The sequence below is a fragment of the Rattus norvegicus genome, chromosome 2 (genome assembly GCF_021556685.1).
Source record: "Rattus norvegicus strain SHRSP/BbbUtx chromosome 2, alternate assembly SHRSP_T2T, whole genome shotgun sequence".
Classification (NCBI taxonomy): domain Eukaryota; kingdom Metazoa; phylum Chordata; class Mammalia; order Rodentia; family Muridae; genus Rattus; species Rattus norvegicus.
In genome coordinates, this window is record NC_141535.1 from 220,602,562 (window position 1) to 220,621,368 (window position 18,807).

Sequence of the window (18,807 nt, forward strand, 5' to 3'; positions counted from 1 at the left end):
TGAGAATTAGCTCTCATGAAATAATAGCGTATCATTTGCTAAAATCATTACGACATTCAAAGTTCATTTGAAATTTGGTATTGTAATAAAGATATGTGGAAAGGAGAGAAAACATATACTGAAATACTGTTTGTTCTTTTATTTCAGAAAAGTTTAATGTTTCCTTAATTTATGGAAGCACAGATACAGAGGGAATTGTTCAAGTTAAACTCGTGGACCAAGATGAGAAAATGTTCATATGTAAAAATAGCTGGAGCACCGTGGAAGCCAACGTGGCCTGCTTCGACCTCGGATTTCCACTGTGAGTGATTGTCTCAGAGCAGTTCCCTCACAACAGTTCACCTCCAACAGTTTTCTTTTTGACCGCTTAATCTCTCTATGGAGTCGGCCTGATCTGTAACCTGAGAGTGCGACTACCCACCTCACAGCACGGAGGTGGAAACTGAATGTCCTGGGTTAGCGGGTTAGCATAGCACTTGGTCCCCTGTGAGCACAGGGCACCTGCCAATGGAATCCTGTGGAGACTCTCACGCCTCACATACACTTCTGGCTGTGTGTTTCTCTGTATCTAGAATGGCTTCTACTTTTTCTGATCTTATGTTGTTTATTTAGGCCCCTCCCTCTCTTTCTTTGTCAGCCTCGATGAGGTGTCTTAGATTAGTCTTATTTTTGTACTTGCAGATGCTCTTGTCTACATCCTTGCTCTGTGCGGTCTTGCATTGTTATTAGTCGTTACTGAAGGAGTCTGCGCTGGGATGGAGCCTAAGCCTCGTGCCCGTGAAGCAGTTCAACCCTAGGCCTGCTTTGACTCGTTTACTCACCCCTTGAGTTGAATGCTTAACTCAAACCATTTGCAGTTGCTCTTACTATACTAACAGAGGTATCTAAGGTGCAGCTCCCTCTGGGAATGTTTCATCTGCACTCTACTGGTTTCTGTCAGTGACACTTTATTTATGGTTCAATTCAGAACATATCTGAATTTCCCAGTACCATTTCCTTTTGGATGCAGTTTTGAAGTTTCTTCTGTGCTTTACAAACGAATACATTCGTTTGCTTCTAATTAACTATTGCTTATTGATTTCCTAGTTAATTGCATTGTTGTAAATTGTCCCTCTATGGTTACTTTAAAAATTTGTCGAAATTTGATTTTTTATTTTAAATATTTATATTCAGAGGCTTATGAAATAGATATCTGTTATAATAAGCAAGTCGTTAACTATGATCTTTCCCTTTCTTTTCTTTAAATCTATTCATATATATACATATATGTGTATGTACATATATATCCCTAGTCTTTGAGAATTTCATACAAGTCATAATATTTTTTGGTCACATCCATCCACATTATCTCTGCTCCTCCTTCTCCCTAACATTTCCTCCCTCCCAACTCCACATATTTCCATTTTTCTTTTCTTTTTCTTTTCTTTTTCCTCCTCTCCTGTTTTTATAACCCACTGAGTCCTTTCAATGCTGACAGTATATGCATGGGTGGAGAGCCACTCACCGAACCATGAATAGTGGCTACACCCCCAAGGAAAAATGACCCTCCCCAGGGTAGTTATCCCCAGGGAGCCAGGCCTCATTTGAGTCTCTCCCCACCCACTCGGGATATTTTTCTTTTTACTGTCTTGAACTTGTGTAGATGTCATGCAGGGAAGCAAGCTGCATGAGTTCATGGGTGGGCCTTTTCTGACTTGGGTGAGCTGCAGCATACTTCTGATTTTTCACAGTTTTTGTAGCCAGCAAATCTGTCATTTCCACCAAGTAGTGAAGTCTTGGTCTCTAATTCCTTGGTATTTTTTTCCCATACACTGCATGAGTTAAAGGACAGACTTCTCTGATTTCAGCCAGTGAGGATTGTTGGTATCTAATATATCTTCTTTGCTTTGTTTTTGAGGCAGGGTCTCATGTAGCCCAGGCTGGCCTCAAACTCACCATGGAGCCAAGGATGACCTTCAGCATATGACCTCCGGGGACCACCTCCAAAAGTGCTTTGGTTATAGGCCTGTGCCACCACACCTCGCTGATGCAGTGTTGGAAATGCAACTCAATGCTTTGTGCATGCTCGACAACACACGACCAACCACCCACAGCTCAGCCCATTTATCATATTTTGTATAATTTTACATGACCCAGTGCCTTTTTTTTAAATTTTATTTATTTATTTATTTTTTTTTGGTTCTATTTTTCGGAGCTGGGGACCGAACCCAGGGCCTTGCGCTTCCTAGGCAAGCGCTCTACCACTGAGCTAAATCCCCAACCCCTTTTTTTTTTATTTTTATGACTATTCTGTATCTTCATTGTGGACTCAGAAACTAGAAATACCCTCTTGTCTTCTTTTTTTGCCTTTCATTCTAGTTAGTCTGTTACTTGTGTTAAAGTAGCATTTTATTGCTATTTCCATTTCTGATGCATCTTTGCTCAACTTTCCACTTTGACCCATTTTCCCCTCAAGAGAAGCTGGAAGCAACCAAATGTCCCAGAAGAACATCTCGCTGTGAGTCGTTATTTCTGGGCTGTTGGGAGACCGAGAAAGGTTCTCGCCACACAGTTTGAACAAACTGAGAAGTCAAAGAATGATATTATATGACTTACTTTTTGCATTGCACTAGCAAAATCTGTCTAGGAGAGAAACTTCACAACAGAAAACACATATTTTGCCTCTCGGTTCCAGAGGGCTCCCTCTGTGATGACTGGTCCATTGTTTCTAGGTCTGAGGTTAGGCAGGTTGTCATGGTGATTAAAACGTGTAGTGTAGGATTCTCATGGTGGACAAGAAACAAACAGACCTAAGGGGGCCAGAGACGGGATGTGGCCCCCAAGTATATGCCCCACTGACCTACTTCCTCTAATGAGACTCCACCCATTTGACATTACAAACAAGACTATCGTATTATGAACTCGCCGAGGGATTAAATCATTCATTAGGTCAGAGCCGTCATGAACTAGATCTCTCTGGAAACGTTGCTTTTCACAACACAGCCAGCAGTTTGCTATCCTAAAGAGAATGTCAAAATTGACAACAAAAATCAATCTCCAAAGAGACACCAAAATACAGCCTTAAAACTATCGAGGTCCAATCAAAGGTATAGTTTATTGTAAAAGCTAAATGAAACAGAGTTCAAACAAGTTGACCTCCCAAGTCTCCCCCTCCACACTTTTTTAAATTGGTTATTTTATTTATTTACATTTCAAATGTTATCCCCCTTCCCAGGTTTCCCTCTGTGAAGTCCCCATCCTATCCCCCTCCCCCTGGTTCTATCCCCTACCCACTCACCCACTCTTCCCTCACCTCTCCAGCATCCCCCTAGGCTGGGGCATCGAGCCTCCACAGGACCAAGGGCCTCCCCTCCCATTGATGCCTGATAAGGCCATCCTCTGCTACATATGCATCTGGAGCCATGGGTTCCTCCATGTGTTCTCTTTGGTTGGTGGTTTAGCCCCTGGGAGCTCTGGGGGGGGGGGTCCAGTTAGTTGATATTGTTCTTCCTATGGAGGTTGCAAACCCCTCAACTCCTTCAGTCCTTCCCCTAACTCCTCCATTAGGGACCCTGTGCTCAGTCCAGTGGTTGGCTGTGAGCATCCATGTCTATATTGGTCAGGCTCTGGCAAAGCATCTCTAGAATCAGCTAGGTCAGGCTCCTGTCAGCAAGCACTTCTTGGCATCCGCAATAGTGTCTGGGTTTGGTGGCTGTATGGGATTGATCCCCAGGTGGGGCAGTCTTCAGATGACCTTTCCTCCAGTCTCTGCTCCACTCCTTGTCCCTGTGTTTCCTTATATGGGTGGGTGGACCAATCCCTCTACAGGGGACCGTGCCTGACCTCTGGATATGATCTTAAGCAATAATGAGATCAACCATGTAAGGATTCCAAAACAGGAGCAGGGGTGAAGACTCCTCAAAAGATAAGCTATTATCTGTACTGACATTTACTGATGTATACTTCCAGAATCCTCTGATCAAGGCAACTGACTGTCTTTTTGAAGGAACAGAATGACACGAGGAGAAGCCAGGAATGACCTTCTCTGATGGGAGGGAAACATCAAAATAAAAGGCAGCACTCCTCCTTAATAAAATCGGAATAACAATAGTCCTCGAATGTTTGCTGTGTCTTCAACCCTGACTGGTGGGCTGAAATAGATTATTTTAGTTACTCTTTACAATACCCCAGAGGTGTTCAGGCTCAAGTGAAGAGTTTAAGGCAGAGAGAGGACCATGTTAGTGTCTTTAAACCATTTGCGGGTATTTGTTTTTTCCTGTGGAGCCTTACTTCCTAGAATACGGTTATAAACACAAAGTTGAACTGTTCTTCTACCCACTCTCCATTCATTCTGTTTGCAGGGGTGTTCGTGACATACAAGGAAGGTTTAATATACCTGTAAATCACAAAATAAACTCCACCGAATGCCTGCATGTGCGTTGCCAGGGAGTAGAGACCAGTTTGGCAGAGTGTACCTTTACCAAGAAGAGTTCGAAGGCTCCCCATGGCTTGGCAGGTGTAGTGTGCTACACACAGGATGCAGGTTGGTAATGTACTCCCATCAAGATTGCCTGTCTCATAAAAGCCTGTAGTAAGTAAACAATGATGGATGTGCAGTTGTCAAGGAGACAGTGATACCCCTAGTAAGTTTTGGGACCCTCGCCATTCTTTCCTTGCCACTCAAAACCTGCTATCCAGGTCCCTGTGTGAAAGCAAAATTATCTGCCTCTGTGCCTCCTGGAACATGAGGAATCAAATGACCGTGGCGGGGAAGTCCGTTAAACATAGAAAGAATCTCGGCACCTCTTTTGAGCACTCAATTTTATGAACATTACATCTGTCTCTTTAAAATGCTTAAGTGACCGCCCTGTTGCCCCAGTTTCCGAAGAAATCACAGCCACATTGCTCCTCTATCCTAACGTAGAAATATTTTCCCATATGTGTGGAGACAAGGACCAGAATCAGATCTTCTCCAGTGCTAAGAAAATCAAAGAACACATAAGTGTCTGGCCCATATGTGTTCAAAGACCAGAGGCTGGGTTAGTGCTGGAGCAAAAATAATAAATAATAAAGGGGGAATAGTAGTTCTCCACATGAAGTAGTTCTCCACATGCTCTGGGCTGAGTCCTCTGACCTAGCAATCAATACATTTAATGGTTTGTTTTGTTTTTATCCTGAGATTATTTACTTGTGTTTAGTAAATACTTGGTATTTAGTTTTAATAATCATACATGTATATAACATACTGTGTATATGATTATCACATAAATAAATTACCCATGAGTACCCTGTATTATTTGCTGCTCCCATGTGAGCCTTTTCTTCTTGCCAAGTCTTTCCTTTGTATTTTTTTTTTAATTTTTAAAATTTTTTTTTGATACAGGGTCTTATTATGCAGCCTTGGCCATCCTGGAACTCCTGTTGTAAACCAGGTTGGCCTTGAACACACAGAGATCTGCCTGCCCCTGCCTCCTCAGTGCTGGGGTTAAAGACCTATACCTACCACCATGTTCAGCTGTCCTCCCCCACCCCTGGAGACTTTGGTTAGGGCTGCTTGCATAAGTATATGTAAGGAGCTGTTTTTTGAGGCATGAGCAACTCAACATTGCCTAAACCACTAAAGAAGAAACACACACATGCATGTACACACACACACACACACACACACACACGCACGCACGCACGCATGCACGCACGCTGTCAGTAGTTCCTCAGGAAGGGACTGGGGCCTGGTGGACACCTCTACTGGCCATAATGAAATGTTGAAGGAGTCTGTGCATGTACTCAAGCATCTGTCTTCTGCAGATGGCAGGACTTCACAGCATTCTTTCCGTTCTTCAGCTCTTACATTCTTTCCACCCTGCCTCTTCCACAGTCATCCCTGGGCTGTAGACAGGGTGATACAGATAGGTCCTGTTTATGGCTGCTCACTCGGTACTCATTTGTATTCTCAGCACACTGACCAGACCTAAGTACATGCATCAACCTTCATCCACAGCAAAAGAGGCCACCTCGACCCCAAGGGAAGTCACGCTAGTCTACAGATATAACCACAAATGTTTTGAAGGCAGCTGGACAATATGACCATTTCGCAAATAGCATTTAGTAATGTCTTAGTCACTGATTTTATTGCTGTGAAGAGACATCGTGACCACGGAAACTCTTATAAAGGAAAGTATTTGATTAAGGGCTGGCTTACAGGTCAGAACTTCAGTCCATTATCATCACAGCAGGGAACATGGCAGTATGGAGGCATGGTATTAGAGAAGTAACTGAGAGCAACATCCCGATCAGGAGAGAGAGAGAGAGAGAGAGAGAGAGAGAGAGAGAGAGAGAGAGAGAGAGAGAGAGAGAGAGAACAGACAGACAGAAAGACAGAAAATGGTCTTGTTTTGAGTTTTTGAAACCTTAAAACCTACTCCTAGTGACACACTTCCTCCAACAAGGTCACCCCTAATCCTTCTAATCCTTTTAAATGGTTCTACTCCCTAGTGACCAACATTCAAATATATGAGCCTATGAGAACCATTCTCTCTCAAACCATCATAAGCAGGGTCTAATGGGATCTTGACATTTAGTTCAGTCTGACCTTGGGTTTGCAGTGATCCCTCTGTCTCAGCCTCCAAGGGTGCTGCACCTAGAAGAATGTACCGCCATGCCCACCTTTTTATATCATTTCCCGAGTCACATTGATTTTAATCTTACTTACCCCTGTAATGGGTTGCAGATGTTACACCTCAAAACCATAAATAGCTTTCATGAAGCTAATCCCTGCTTTTCAGATTTCCCAACAAGTCAGTCCTTCCAGTGTGTGAATGGGAAGCGCATTCCTCAGGAGAAAGCCTGTGATGGTGTCAACGACTGTGGAGATCAAAGTGATGAGCTGTGTTGCAAAGGTAGGGACGGATCCACCTTTCAAATCTGCCACACTCATCACTGTGACAAAAAGCATCAAGACGGCTCCATCACTAAGTGTAAGGTCTCGTTTCCTGTGTGCGTGTGTGTGTGTGTGTGTGTGTGTGTGTGCGCGCACGCGTGCGTGCATGTGCGTCCAGAGCCTTTACAGGCTCTACAGGTGTGCTACCACTGAGCTGTTGCCTCAGCCCCCGCCTCTCTGAGAGATGAAGAGTGGAAATAACTTCTACTTGTCATTACACAGGTTGCCGAGGCCAAGCCTTCCTTTGCAAGTCGGGAGTTTGCATCCCAAACCAACGTAAGTGTAACGGTGAGGTGGACTGCATCACCGGCGAGGACGAGAGTGGCTGTGAAGGTAATCCACAAGCCCGTGCTCACTCTACTCCATTATCGAACCCTGGGTATGAAAATGCCTCTGTGTGTCTACGTACGCATTTGGTATGGTTTAAAATTAAATTTATGGGACGGTGAGATGGCTCGGTGGCTAAAAGGTGCTTGCTGCTAAGCTTGCTGTCCTGAATTCAATCTCTGGGACCCACATGAGGGAGGAAGTTGTTTGTTGACTTCCACGTGTACATCACACGTATGTCACAGCACAACCTCCCAAGTAAATAAATACTTGTGCTGCGCCTTAAAAGTTAAATGAAATTAATTTTTATTAATTAACGTACAAAATAAGTTCCACTGTGATGTTTCAAACATAAATATCATGGTATTTTGCTGACACTTATCCCTCCCCCCCACAAACCCCACTGGATTCTGTATATATTTTGAAGGTTTGCCACTGGTTGGAAGGATTAGAAACAAATGAGCAGTGAAGGGTGACCTGCAAGGGTGCTGGGATGAAAGATGAAGGATGGTGGTGTTGTTGTAGGGACGAGGAAAGCAGTGGGAGGAAACAGGATACCCTCCCTTCTGATGGAACTTCTCCAGTGCTATCTATGCCTGTATATGTTTACGATCAGCTTCAGGGAGGAGAAGGAAAACCTGACGTATGGCTTTTGCCATTTTTATGCGCACCATAGCAGATTCCAGGCTGCTGCATGGAGCATGAGCCACACAGGTACAGCAAACGCTAGGACGGAGTCAGGTAGCTCAAGCATCCATTGAAGTGCTCATAACTGTTTCCTAAAGGTTTTATGCTTATGTTGACCAGCCAGCAGTATTTATCTTTTCAGTAGGATCAATCTGTTTCCATATTCTAATGCCCTGGAACAAGTTTCTCATGTATAAGGAGTAAATGTTGGACATATGTGCATGGACTGACATGTTTGGACATTGTTTGATATTACAGTAGGACACCATATTTGGACATCGTTTGATATTCCAGTATTAGACTTACTAGACTTAATTTCCCATTAATATCAGTGTGACAGTTTTACTTGTCAACGCGACACAGTCTAGAATTGCTGTGGAAAAGAATTTCAGTGAGCGATTGTCTAGAAAGGGTTGGTTTGTGGCCATGTCTGTGTTGGGTTATCATGATCACATGAGAGAAGAGCCCTGCCCACTGTAGGTGGCTGCATTCCTTAGGCAGGCAGCTCTGAACTGTGTAAAGGGGGATAAAGAGAGGTGAGTACAGGCATGCATGCACCAGTTCCTCTCTGTTTCTGATTATAGACCTGATATAGCCAGTTCCTTCAAGTTCTCATAACTTTGTCTCCCCTGCTATGGTGATGATGGTATGGAACCTGCAGTTGTGAGATAAAATGAACCCTTTCAGCCCCAACTTGCTTTTCTCAGGGAATTTATCACAGCAACCAGAAAGGAAACTGAAACAATCAGTTCTTAAAACTCTCTCTCTCACTCTCTCTCTCTCTCTCTCTCTCTCTCTCTCTCTCTCTGTATTAATTCTGGTTTGCTTTTTTGTTTGCTTTCCTGTTTTTCTTTCCTAAAGAGAGGAAGAGAAAAAAATGGCATAGAGTTGGGTGGGTAAAGAGGATCTTAGATGAGTTTGTGGAGGGGAATCCATGATCAAAATATGTCATGTGAAAAAATATTTTTAATAAAAATATATTTTAAAATCCTTTAAAGGATATCAGATCAAACCATTTCCTTTAAAGAGCAGCTGAACATCTGGAGTAAAATGTAGGCTTAGATTTTTCAAAACCTACTTTAATTAGTTCTTAAATGCTTCAACCTCTCTTCTAGCCCGCTGACCAGAGGTAGCAGAGAAAGAAGGTTAGTAGGAAAAAGGGGGTTGTGGACCTGTGTAGAAGTAGCTCTCTGTCCCACTTTAGGATGAGTGCCACCTTCAGTATTACTTCCCTTTTAAAGAAGAGCAAGTGAGAGTAGAAATGTGTAATCAACGTGTCACTGACTATTAAGTCACTAAGTCAAGGCAAGTTTGTATCATCTCTTGGTTGCATTACCTCTTAGAAGTTTTCTGCCATAGTTGGGCTGTCTAGTGCTGTGGTAAAACACCATGACCAAAAACAACTTGGGAAGGAATAGGTTTAGTTCATCCTGTTTTCAGAACATACTTTATCCTGAGGGAAGTCAAAGCAGAAACCCACAGGCAGGACCTGAAGCAGAAGCCCTGGAAGAATGCTGCTTAATGCTTGCTTTGTGTAGCTTGCTGTCTATGACTTGCTCAGCCTGTTATCTTACAACTCAGGTTCACCTGACCAGGGGTGGCACTGCCTCCAGGGGGCTGGGCCCTCCCACATCAGTCATTAAACAAGAAAATGCCCACAGACTTGCCTATAGGCCAATCTCTATTAATATTTCCTCCTCTCAGATAGTCTAGGTTTGTGTCAAATTAAAAAAAAAAAACTGACCAGGATACCACGCCCCTTGTCAGTGTAATTAAAAATAGTTTTAATTTCATAGAATTGTATAGTAAGTTTGCTTTTGAGTACTGTGCAGACATATCTAAAATACTAATCTCTTTTTAAACTTACAATAATCCCCTTGCTGGAGTGAACTTGTTATACGTTTAAATGCAAGATAAAAATTATTAGAATCAACATTAAGATAATGTGTCATGCTATTTGACTTCCTTTTTTAACACATACTACTAAATTTAAGTTGTTACACTGTTTCTGAAATATTAATGATTTACATATATTTTATTTAATAAAAATAATCTGTCATAATGTTTTGTTTTGCTTTTAGAAGACAAAAAGAATAAAATTCATAAAGGTAAGTCCATTTTTTAATAGAAAAATTTACAATTCTACTTCACGGTATAATAACATGGTATAGGTTTTTTTTTCACACAGTTAAGTTATTCCCCCTGTGGTAAAACCCTGCTTTTGTGTTTTGTTTTTCTTCAGGCCTTGCACGGTCAGACCAAGGTAAGCTTTTATATCTTGGAATATTGCAATAATATAGAGGATAATTGTCTTTTCATAATGTATATGAACTGAGTATGATCCGAGCTTTGAGCAAGCAAGGCCCCAGCTGTTAGTGTAGCTGGCAAGCCTTTGTTCAGTGTGATAAACTTTCAGTCACATCAACGGGAAAACCGCCCAGTGTGTGCTTCCCCACACTGCCACCTCTGTTCAGTATCTCCCATGCCTTTCTCATTTCTTTTTCTCAAAAACCAAGCTTTTAAAGAAATCGACAGCAGATGAAATATAACACATTTCATATTTTGATATTAATTTTATAAACTGGGCGTCTTAGTTGGAGTTTGCATGGCTGTAAAGAGACACTGTGACCAAGGCAACTCTTACAATGGAGAACATTTAATTGGGGCTGTCTTAAGAGTTAAGGTTCAGTCTGTTATCATCAAGGCGGGAGCATGGCAGTGTCCAGGCAGGTGTGGCGCTGGAGAAGGAGCTGAGAGTTCTGCATCTTATGCTGAAGACAAACAGGAGAAGACTAGTTCCTTAGGCAGCTAAGAGGAGCGTCTCAAAGCCCTCCCCTACAGTGATATACTTCCTCCAACAAGACCACACCTCCTCCAACAAGGCCACACCTCCTCCAACAAGGCCACACCTCCTCCAACAAGGCCACACCTCCTCCAACAAGGCCACACCTACTCCAACAAGACCACACCCACTCTAACAAGGCCACACCTCCTAACAGTGCCACTCCCTGGGCCAAGCATATTCAAACCACCACACTGGGTTTCCCCCAGTCTTCCATCTCTTCGGAGCCACTTTATTACAAAATTAGCACAGAAAGTACTAGCTACCATTACATTTCCAAACTAAGTGTGTTCTAAGTGTGTTCTCCTACCTTATCCCTCCATCCCTTTTCCCCCAGCCACTCCCTTGTTTAGTTATCCGTATAAAATGACTCAAGTCCTTAACCCACATAGAGACAACAGTTTGTGGTTTTCTTTAGCATTTCTTTCCTGGGAATGAGCCATCTGAGAATCAATGCTTGCCCTAAATGAGCCATCTGAGAATCAATGCTTGCCCTAAACCCCAGTTCTCAAATAATACGTTGTGCTCCATCTTGTCTCACCGGTCTCACCAGTCATTCTCGCCTATCTGAAGCTGCTCACCCCATGTATTCCCCTTCTCCCCTTTCTCCCTCCTTTCTTTCCTTCTTCCCTTTTCGTCTTCCCTTCTTCAGATGACAGTGACGGGGTAGGGAGTGATTAATGGCATTGCTCAGGTCTGTTTCTGTTGATCATCACTGGGCTTTCCTAGGCCTGTCCTGCTCATCTCTTACTCCTGTTTCTTTGCTCCGTTTTACCCTGTTACAGTGTGGTTGAGTGTGTAAGCTGTTCCGCTCATGTGTGATCTAGCAATCAGATCTTTTATTGTATTGTAGATCTCATGTTTCCTGTTATCTTTCTGCTCCAAAGCACTGCGTTCGAAGGCTCTATCCGTGTTGCTGTGTGTTTGTCTACTCTGTGGCTCTTAGCCACTTCCTAAAATATATGTTCAGCTTTCTCAGTTTGCTCAAACTTTTGAGCAATGGACTATTTAGCCCGCCAGCACACTGTGATCAACATCTCTTCCAGATGTATGAATTCCTTTGAAACATCTCCTTGGCGAGAGCTTAAGTCTTGGGGTAAGCGATTCTCTAATTGAGAAGAAGCACCAGAATAGTCTTCCCTAGAGCTAAGTACCAGTTCTCACATCCTTGTCTGCACTTTCTCCTCATCCACCAACATAGAACTATACATCCTTACACTGTGCTAGCGGCCCACGGCCATGTGGTGGCGCTGTTCATTATTCACCAGGACTCTGATAACCGGCAATGGCTCCAGTCAGATTCACAGTCTGCTGGCTGGGTGAGGGCTCTTCCTCCTGCCTGTGCTTTTCTTTCACCTGTTCTCATCTTCTCACCACTCGCACCCTGGCTTTATGTTAGATTTCTTTCACTGCAGTCTCCTCTCTTACAGATTTGCAGGAGTCTCCTTCGCCGTCTAGATTTTAACCCTTTGTCAGCGTTAGACATCACAATATCATCTCCATTCTGTCACCCATCTGACTATTAGCTCCATCCATGATGAGATCTGTCAAAAAGATTAGTGGATTAATGGATAGAAATAGAAACCATCATTCCTGTGTATTTGAGTCCAATCCCCAGGAACTTAGTGGAAGGAGCACCAAGTCTGTGAAATTGTCCTGACTTCCGCACACGTATTTATACACACACCCACACAATACTTACACAAGTGTGCAAAAATAATACATGTACTCATGTGAGTGCCTCTGAGCGGGGCCCTTCATACCCTGGCTGACATCTTAGGCACGAGACATAACAGAGCCCTATATGTCTGTTCCAAAGAGAACAGGAGAAATCTAGGAACAAAATCCAAGACCACAGTCTCAAAGTAAAGTTGCTAGTCTGGCCTGTTCTGTCCCCAGTTATACCCTCACCCCAAGCAGAGCAGTGTGTTGGTGGGGATCTACCTGTGGACCTCCATCCAGGTCATAGGATTATGATCCTGTCTGCCACAGTGTCCAGGGTTGGCAGGGTAGAAAAGTTCTTATAAATGTAAGCAAGGGGGTTGAGGACTTAGCTCAGTGGTAGAGTGCTTGCCTAGCAAGCCCAAGGCCCTGGGTTCAGTCCTCAGCTCCGGAAAAATAAATAAATAAAAAAAAATAAAAACCAAACAAATAAATGTAAGCAAGGCATCGGTGTGCCCCTTTCCTTAAATTTTTGCACCCCAGACCATAATGCTAGCTAGCCATTCCGATAAAAAAAAAAAACCCATGAAGACATCCCTAGTTACATAGCTCCTGGGGGAGGCACCTTACGATGTACACTGTACAGTGGCTTTTTAATGCCCACTTGGACTCTTGGTCAGGGCTAGTGGCTGCTCTCTTCACCATGTAAAGAGCTGGAAGTGAAGAGAGTCAGGGAGAAGCTTTCTTTCTTCCCTGCCTTGAGTGTTGTGTCTGCACGACTTGAGTCTCAGCATTCTGAGATTTCCACAGAGTTCACCGCATCTTTAAGGATACCCATGTATAGGAAGGAAACCAGATGCCGTACTTGGGGAGTCTGTCTACAAAAAGAGGGCGATACTTAAAATGATCCGAGTTGAGTCATTTTGATGACTGGATTTTGTCTAAACATATAACACCAACCGCATGGCTTTCCTATTGTTTTATCACAGGAGGAGAAACTGAAATTGAGACTGAAGAAACAGAAATGTTGACTCCTGATATGGACACAGGTGAGTTAACTTTTTGCTTTTTTTATACTGGTAGTTCACTGGTTTCAGCCAGCATTTTAATATCAAGTATGTGTGTATCACGTGTATAATATACATAAATACTTTATAAGATGTTGCATGTATTGCATATATAATCAATTCAAGCAAAAAAGTTAACTTTGAGTTTAACTTTAAAAACTTAAACTTTGAGTTTAAGTTTAAAAAAAATAACACAATCTTTCCCCTTCCCCATTGCTTTTAAGAAAAGCAAGGCCCGGGGGTTGGGGATTTAGCTCAGTGGTAGAGCGCTTGCCTAGCAAGCCCAAGGCCCTGGGTTCGGTCCCCAGCTCCGAAGGGAAAAAAAAAAAAAAAAAAAGCAAGGCCCTATTATTCTTGAGGGTCGATTTTAAAACCAGGTTAATTAAAATGACCGATTGTGAAGTGACTCATTTCCATAGTTCCACATGAAGCTTTTCCCACCAGACAAGGCAGTTTAGTTTGTCAACGATAAGTAGATTTCAAGCATCTTCTGAAATGGAAAGGAATGTACTTGGTCGAATGGACCTGTCCTTTGTCAGTTATAAATCATGGTAATATGGAGCCCCGGAGCTCTGTATCCTGGGCAGTTGTGCACCAAGAGCCAAACTGAGTTAGACGTGAGTCTATGAGAAGGTAGGAATTTATTACAGGAAGCAAGGCTGGCTTTTGATCTTGGCTAAACTGCTTTTATTGACTATTTAATTTTACCACCTTTGATAATATACTTTGTGCAAGAAGATTCTGGATCTCTTGACCTTTTCCAGACAAGGCAAATCTAAAGAGAGAATAAAGAAAGCATCCTACACCCCCATCCTCTTGTCTTGTACATTCCCTTGAGCTTCAGGCTTTGAGCCTTACTCTACATGGCTGGTTTCTTATTGACAAATACACCACACACACACACACACACACACACACACACACACACACACACTCATCTAGAGGCCTGCTGATCCAATCATCCCGGGTCCCTGGTACATGACCTCTCAGGATTAATATATATGTTATATGCTGACACATTATTACTTATAGTAATAATTATTCTGATGTGTTCGAAATGTGCCACATACCCCACCCTGAGTTCTCACTGTAGTAATGCCTGCCATGTGGCATCTACTAGAGGTTGGTAAATGTTTAACCTTTCGGCCAGCTTCCTACCCAAGTCCACTTTTAGTCAGAACTTTCGAAAATCAAGTCAATTTTAGTGCTGAGCCAGAATTTCCCAATAAGTAAACGGTATCGTTTAATCTCTGAAACTACTTGCTGATGAATGTGGCCTGCTCTGGCACATACTATATAACATGTATGCATGTGTGACATGTATAATCATTTACAAGCTGGAGGACCTGAATTCAGATCCCAGCACCCATGTAAAAAGCCCGGTGGTGGTGGTGTCTATAATGCCGGGGCTGAGGTAAAGGAGGGGAACAGATCACTGGAGCTCACTGCCAGCCAACCTAGCCAGTTAGTGAGTTCCATGTTTAGTGAGAGACTATCTCAAAAAGTGTGATGGAAAGGGACTGAGGAAGGTCTGATGATTGACCTCTGGTCTTAAATAGACATATATGTGTACACCTGTAACACGCACACACACACACACACACACACACACACACACACACACACACACACACACCAAGATAGATGGAGAGATGAATGGACAGATGGACGGACAGACAGATGTATTATAGATAGAACCAAGAAGTGTCTACCCACAAGCTAATGGTTCCAAGAAAATAATGATACGATCTCTTCCTTTCTTGAAGAAAGAAAACGGATAAAGTCCTTATTACCTAAACTATCCTGTGGAGTCAAAAGAAATACTCACATTCGCAGGAAAAGAGTGGTCGGAGGGAAGCCAGCCGAGATGGTAAGCCTGCATGAAAATCACATGACCTCCAAGGGCCAGTCTGCATCAGAGAACAGTGATGGGATGGTGTGCTCTCAGGGGACCATGACTTTATGTGGAAATGTCCCAGGGTGGCCTGTTGCTGCCACCATCCAGTAGTAGAGCAGTGATCACTCAAATGTCTCTTACAGGGAGATTACCCATGGCAGGTGGCGATTAAGGATGGAGATAGAATAACCTGTGGGGGCATTTATATCGGTGGCTGTTGGATTCTGACAGCTGCACACTGTGTCAGGTGAGAATGCCTTTGTGTGTCTTACATTTCTTGAAACGTGAGGAATAAATAATAGAGACAGTGTGGTAGACGAAAGCTTGTATGAGAAACCAAGCTCTACTCTACTGTCAAATAGCTTCCAGTATTCATGAACTGGATCAGGTCCCTCAGAACCCACTGTGTTCTCCATAGATAGACCAGGTTGTTAAGCTCTGTTGAGGGCAGAGTTTAAATACTGCCTCATTCTATTTGTCCCATTTGCATTGTGCTAGGACAATCTGTCTGGAAGAGTTTATGACTGAGCATTTATGAAGGAATAATACTAACCTGACATTCCCGCTGGTCTTTCCATTTAATGTACATTCTAGGCGGTAAATGCTCAATGCTAATCATATGACATACTGATCCATCATTGGCTGGCTCACTCTTTGTGTCTGGATAAATTATTGGCATGTACCCAACTCAAAGCCACTTTGAAGGCAAGGCATTGTATCAGGTAGGGGTACAGTCGTGTTGCTATTGGGAAGATCCCTGAAGTACAGCAGGCTGTTTCTGACAGACTTTGAATGCAGAAGAGTCAGAGGAAACACATCTGCTGAAGACCAATCATACAGTGTAACTAAGACCCTTTGACCGGGTCTTAGTTAGGGTTTTACTGCTGTGAACAGACACCATGACCAAGACAACTCTTATAAAGCACTGGGGAGGGAGCTCCTTGGGGCTTGCCAGACAGCCAGATGGCCTACTTGGTGAGTTCTAGACCAATGAAAGATCCTTCCACACAAGGTGGGCAGTGCCTAAGGAACAAAATCCAAGATTTATCTCTGGTCTTTACATGCACGCACACACATAAGCGTGTGCATCAGCAAACATATTTACCCCACGCACAGACATGAACACAAATGAACATGAGCACACACATACACACACACACACACACACACACAGAGAGAGAGAGAGAGAGAGAGAGAGAGAGAGAGAGAGAGAGAGAGAGAGAGAATGAATCTCAGTTCTAAATGTCTAAGACCTACCTTATAGGCCAGTTCTCTTAAATGTGGTTCTGTTCCAGTTCTTCCCGTCTTAGCAAACACCATTTATGTGGTTGACACAGGTAGAAATCTGAGAATCATCATTACTTCCCTCTCTGAGCCTCCCTACAGCAAGGCATTCATAATGTTTAATTTTTTCACCATTCGCTTTTCAAATTTCATCTCCTTTCCTATTACCCCGCCCTTGTCATCTGCATTGCATGACTGCCTCCAGTTGCCTACCCTGCCACCCACGGTCCGACCAGTCTGGTCTCCACTGTGTAGCACAAACAATTCAAGAGCTTGCAGTCCTCCTCAGATAAGCATCGAAACAAAACTATCCACACAGAGAAATCACATAAGGCCTTTATGACTGACCTTCCTGTCTCTCACTAGTCTCACATTACTTCCTGCCAGTGAAAGCACCCACTGTGGGCTTCTTCAGATGCTCAAAAGCAATTGCTTCCTCTGCAAAGGACCTTCATGGATCCTTTCCCCTGCCTGGCATGATCGTTCTTGACTCTTACCTAGTTAATGTTACATTTTACTCAGATTCAACTCAACCCTTTATTTCCTGTGGACTCAAACCCAAATGCTTTTAATCAAAGCCCTCCCGATAAGTTCTTAAAGTCTTCCTCCTGCCCACTCCTCACTCCTCACAGGATGTCTGTCTTCAGCACTGCAGTCACCTACCCAGTGATGCATGTTTTCTAAGTGCTTTCTCCTTTTGCTAACTTCTGCTCCCCAGTGCCCAGTTCAATGCCTGTCCATGTAGTTGGCGAATACTATATCTGTCCTCATTAAGTCATATAAGCAGAGTTAACCTTCAAGGAATAGATATGATCCCTGAACCTATGAAAGACCCTCAGAGAGAATCTTCCCTCAGGAGGGAGATCCTCAAGCCCAATGACCAGTCCGAGTTCACAGGCTGCAATCTGCAAGAGGGTTTATTGATTGGGATACACAGGTATCTGTGGGCGTCTCAGTCAGTTCGGAAGACTGGCGCGTCTAACATAGCTAGGGATGGGTTTTTATAGGATTCTGAAGAGCAGAAGCAGGCTTATAGAAGCAAATGTATGGTTACAGATACTTGATTGGTGGATTAAATGAGGCATAAGTGTATGTTACCTAATTTGGCTATAATCATACCAATGAGTTGGCAGAAGAGTTCATGCTGGTCAGGGTGTCCGGGAAGTCAGGGACTTATCTTCTCTTGCCAGGTGGGCCATGAAGGGATACCAATAATTTAAACTGGTCTCTGCATTTTGTTTTCTTTTTATGGTCTGTTTTGTCTAAATGATGGGTCAGCTTGTCCCACAAAGCTTGGACACATCTGGACTTTCCCAGGCTTGTTTTCATTCTGAGTCTGTGTATCTAAAAACTTACTTTTTACTTTTATAGTTGTGGGCCTTAGACTTGTACAATTCCCTTTCCGGAAGGGGGTCTTTCACCTATAGTACAACCCAAGTCAACATGGATGGCAGCATTCTTGGAATGCTTAGGTAGAAGTAAAAGCACCCAAACATCACATTATCTCCTAGGACATGGCCGTTGAACTGTACCGCGACTGTCTGAGCTGTTATGAAGGAAAGATAAATTTTACTCAGTTTGTGCTATTTGATGAAAAAACAAGATTGTAGATTTTTAATAATATACAGAGGGCATAATTTAAGAAGATATTTTAAATGTTCACGTTTTTGCTTATGGACCGTCTACTCTGTGACATACTCCATTACTTGGAAAGGTTAGACAGTGCAATCATAAGAAGAGCTGGGAACTCAGTGCTCTCTCCCTTGACCACTCAATCATCCCGGTCTACATAAATGTAATTCTCCAGTTCCCAATCTGTCTCAGTTAGGGTTTTACTGCTGTGAACAGACACCATGACCAAGGCAAGTCTTAAAAAGACAACATTTAATTGGGGCTGGCTTACAAGTTCAGAGGTTCAGTCCATTATCATCAAGGCAGGAACACAGCAGCAGCCAGGCAGGCATGGTGCAGGAGGAGCTGAGAGTTCTACATCTTCATCTGAAGGCTGCTAGTGGAAGACTGGCTTCTAGGCACCTAGGGTGAGAGTCGTAAGTAAAGCCCACACCCACAGTGACACACCTACTCCAACAACGACCCGCCTACTCCAACAGGGCCTCTAATCGGT

At 43.2% G+C, this 18,807-nt stretch overlaps 1 protein-coding gene across 2 annotated transcripts in view; it reads left to right on the forward strand.

The window, feature by feature from the left end:
• Window positions 1-18,807, forward strand: part of Cfi (complement factor I) — a 35,852-nt gene that overhangs the window by 14,407 nt on the left and 2,638 nt on the right. For both annotated transcript variants that reach the window (XM_087634788.1, NM_024157.1), the window contains 9 exons: window positions 148-301; window positions 4,341-4,522; window positions 6,762-6,875; window positions 7,139-7,249; window positions 10,012-10,038; window positions 10,173-10,193; window positions 13,424-13,483; window positions 15,268-15,371; window positions 15,542-15,645. In XM_087634788.1, the coding sequence (XP_087490914.1) occupies window positions 148-301; window positions 4,341-4,522; window positions 6,762-6,875; window positions 7,139-7,249; window positions 10,012-10,038; window positions 10,173-10,193; window positions 13,424-13,483; window positions 15,268-15,371; window positions 15,542-15,645 (877 nt within the window). The remainder of the gene's footprint in view (window positions 1-147; window positions 302-4,340; window positions 4,523-6,761; window positions 6,876-7,138; window positions 7,250-10,011; window positions 10,039-10,172; window positions 10,194-13,423; window positions 13,484-15,267; window positions 15,372-15,541; window positions 15,646-18,807) is intronic.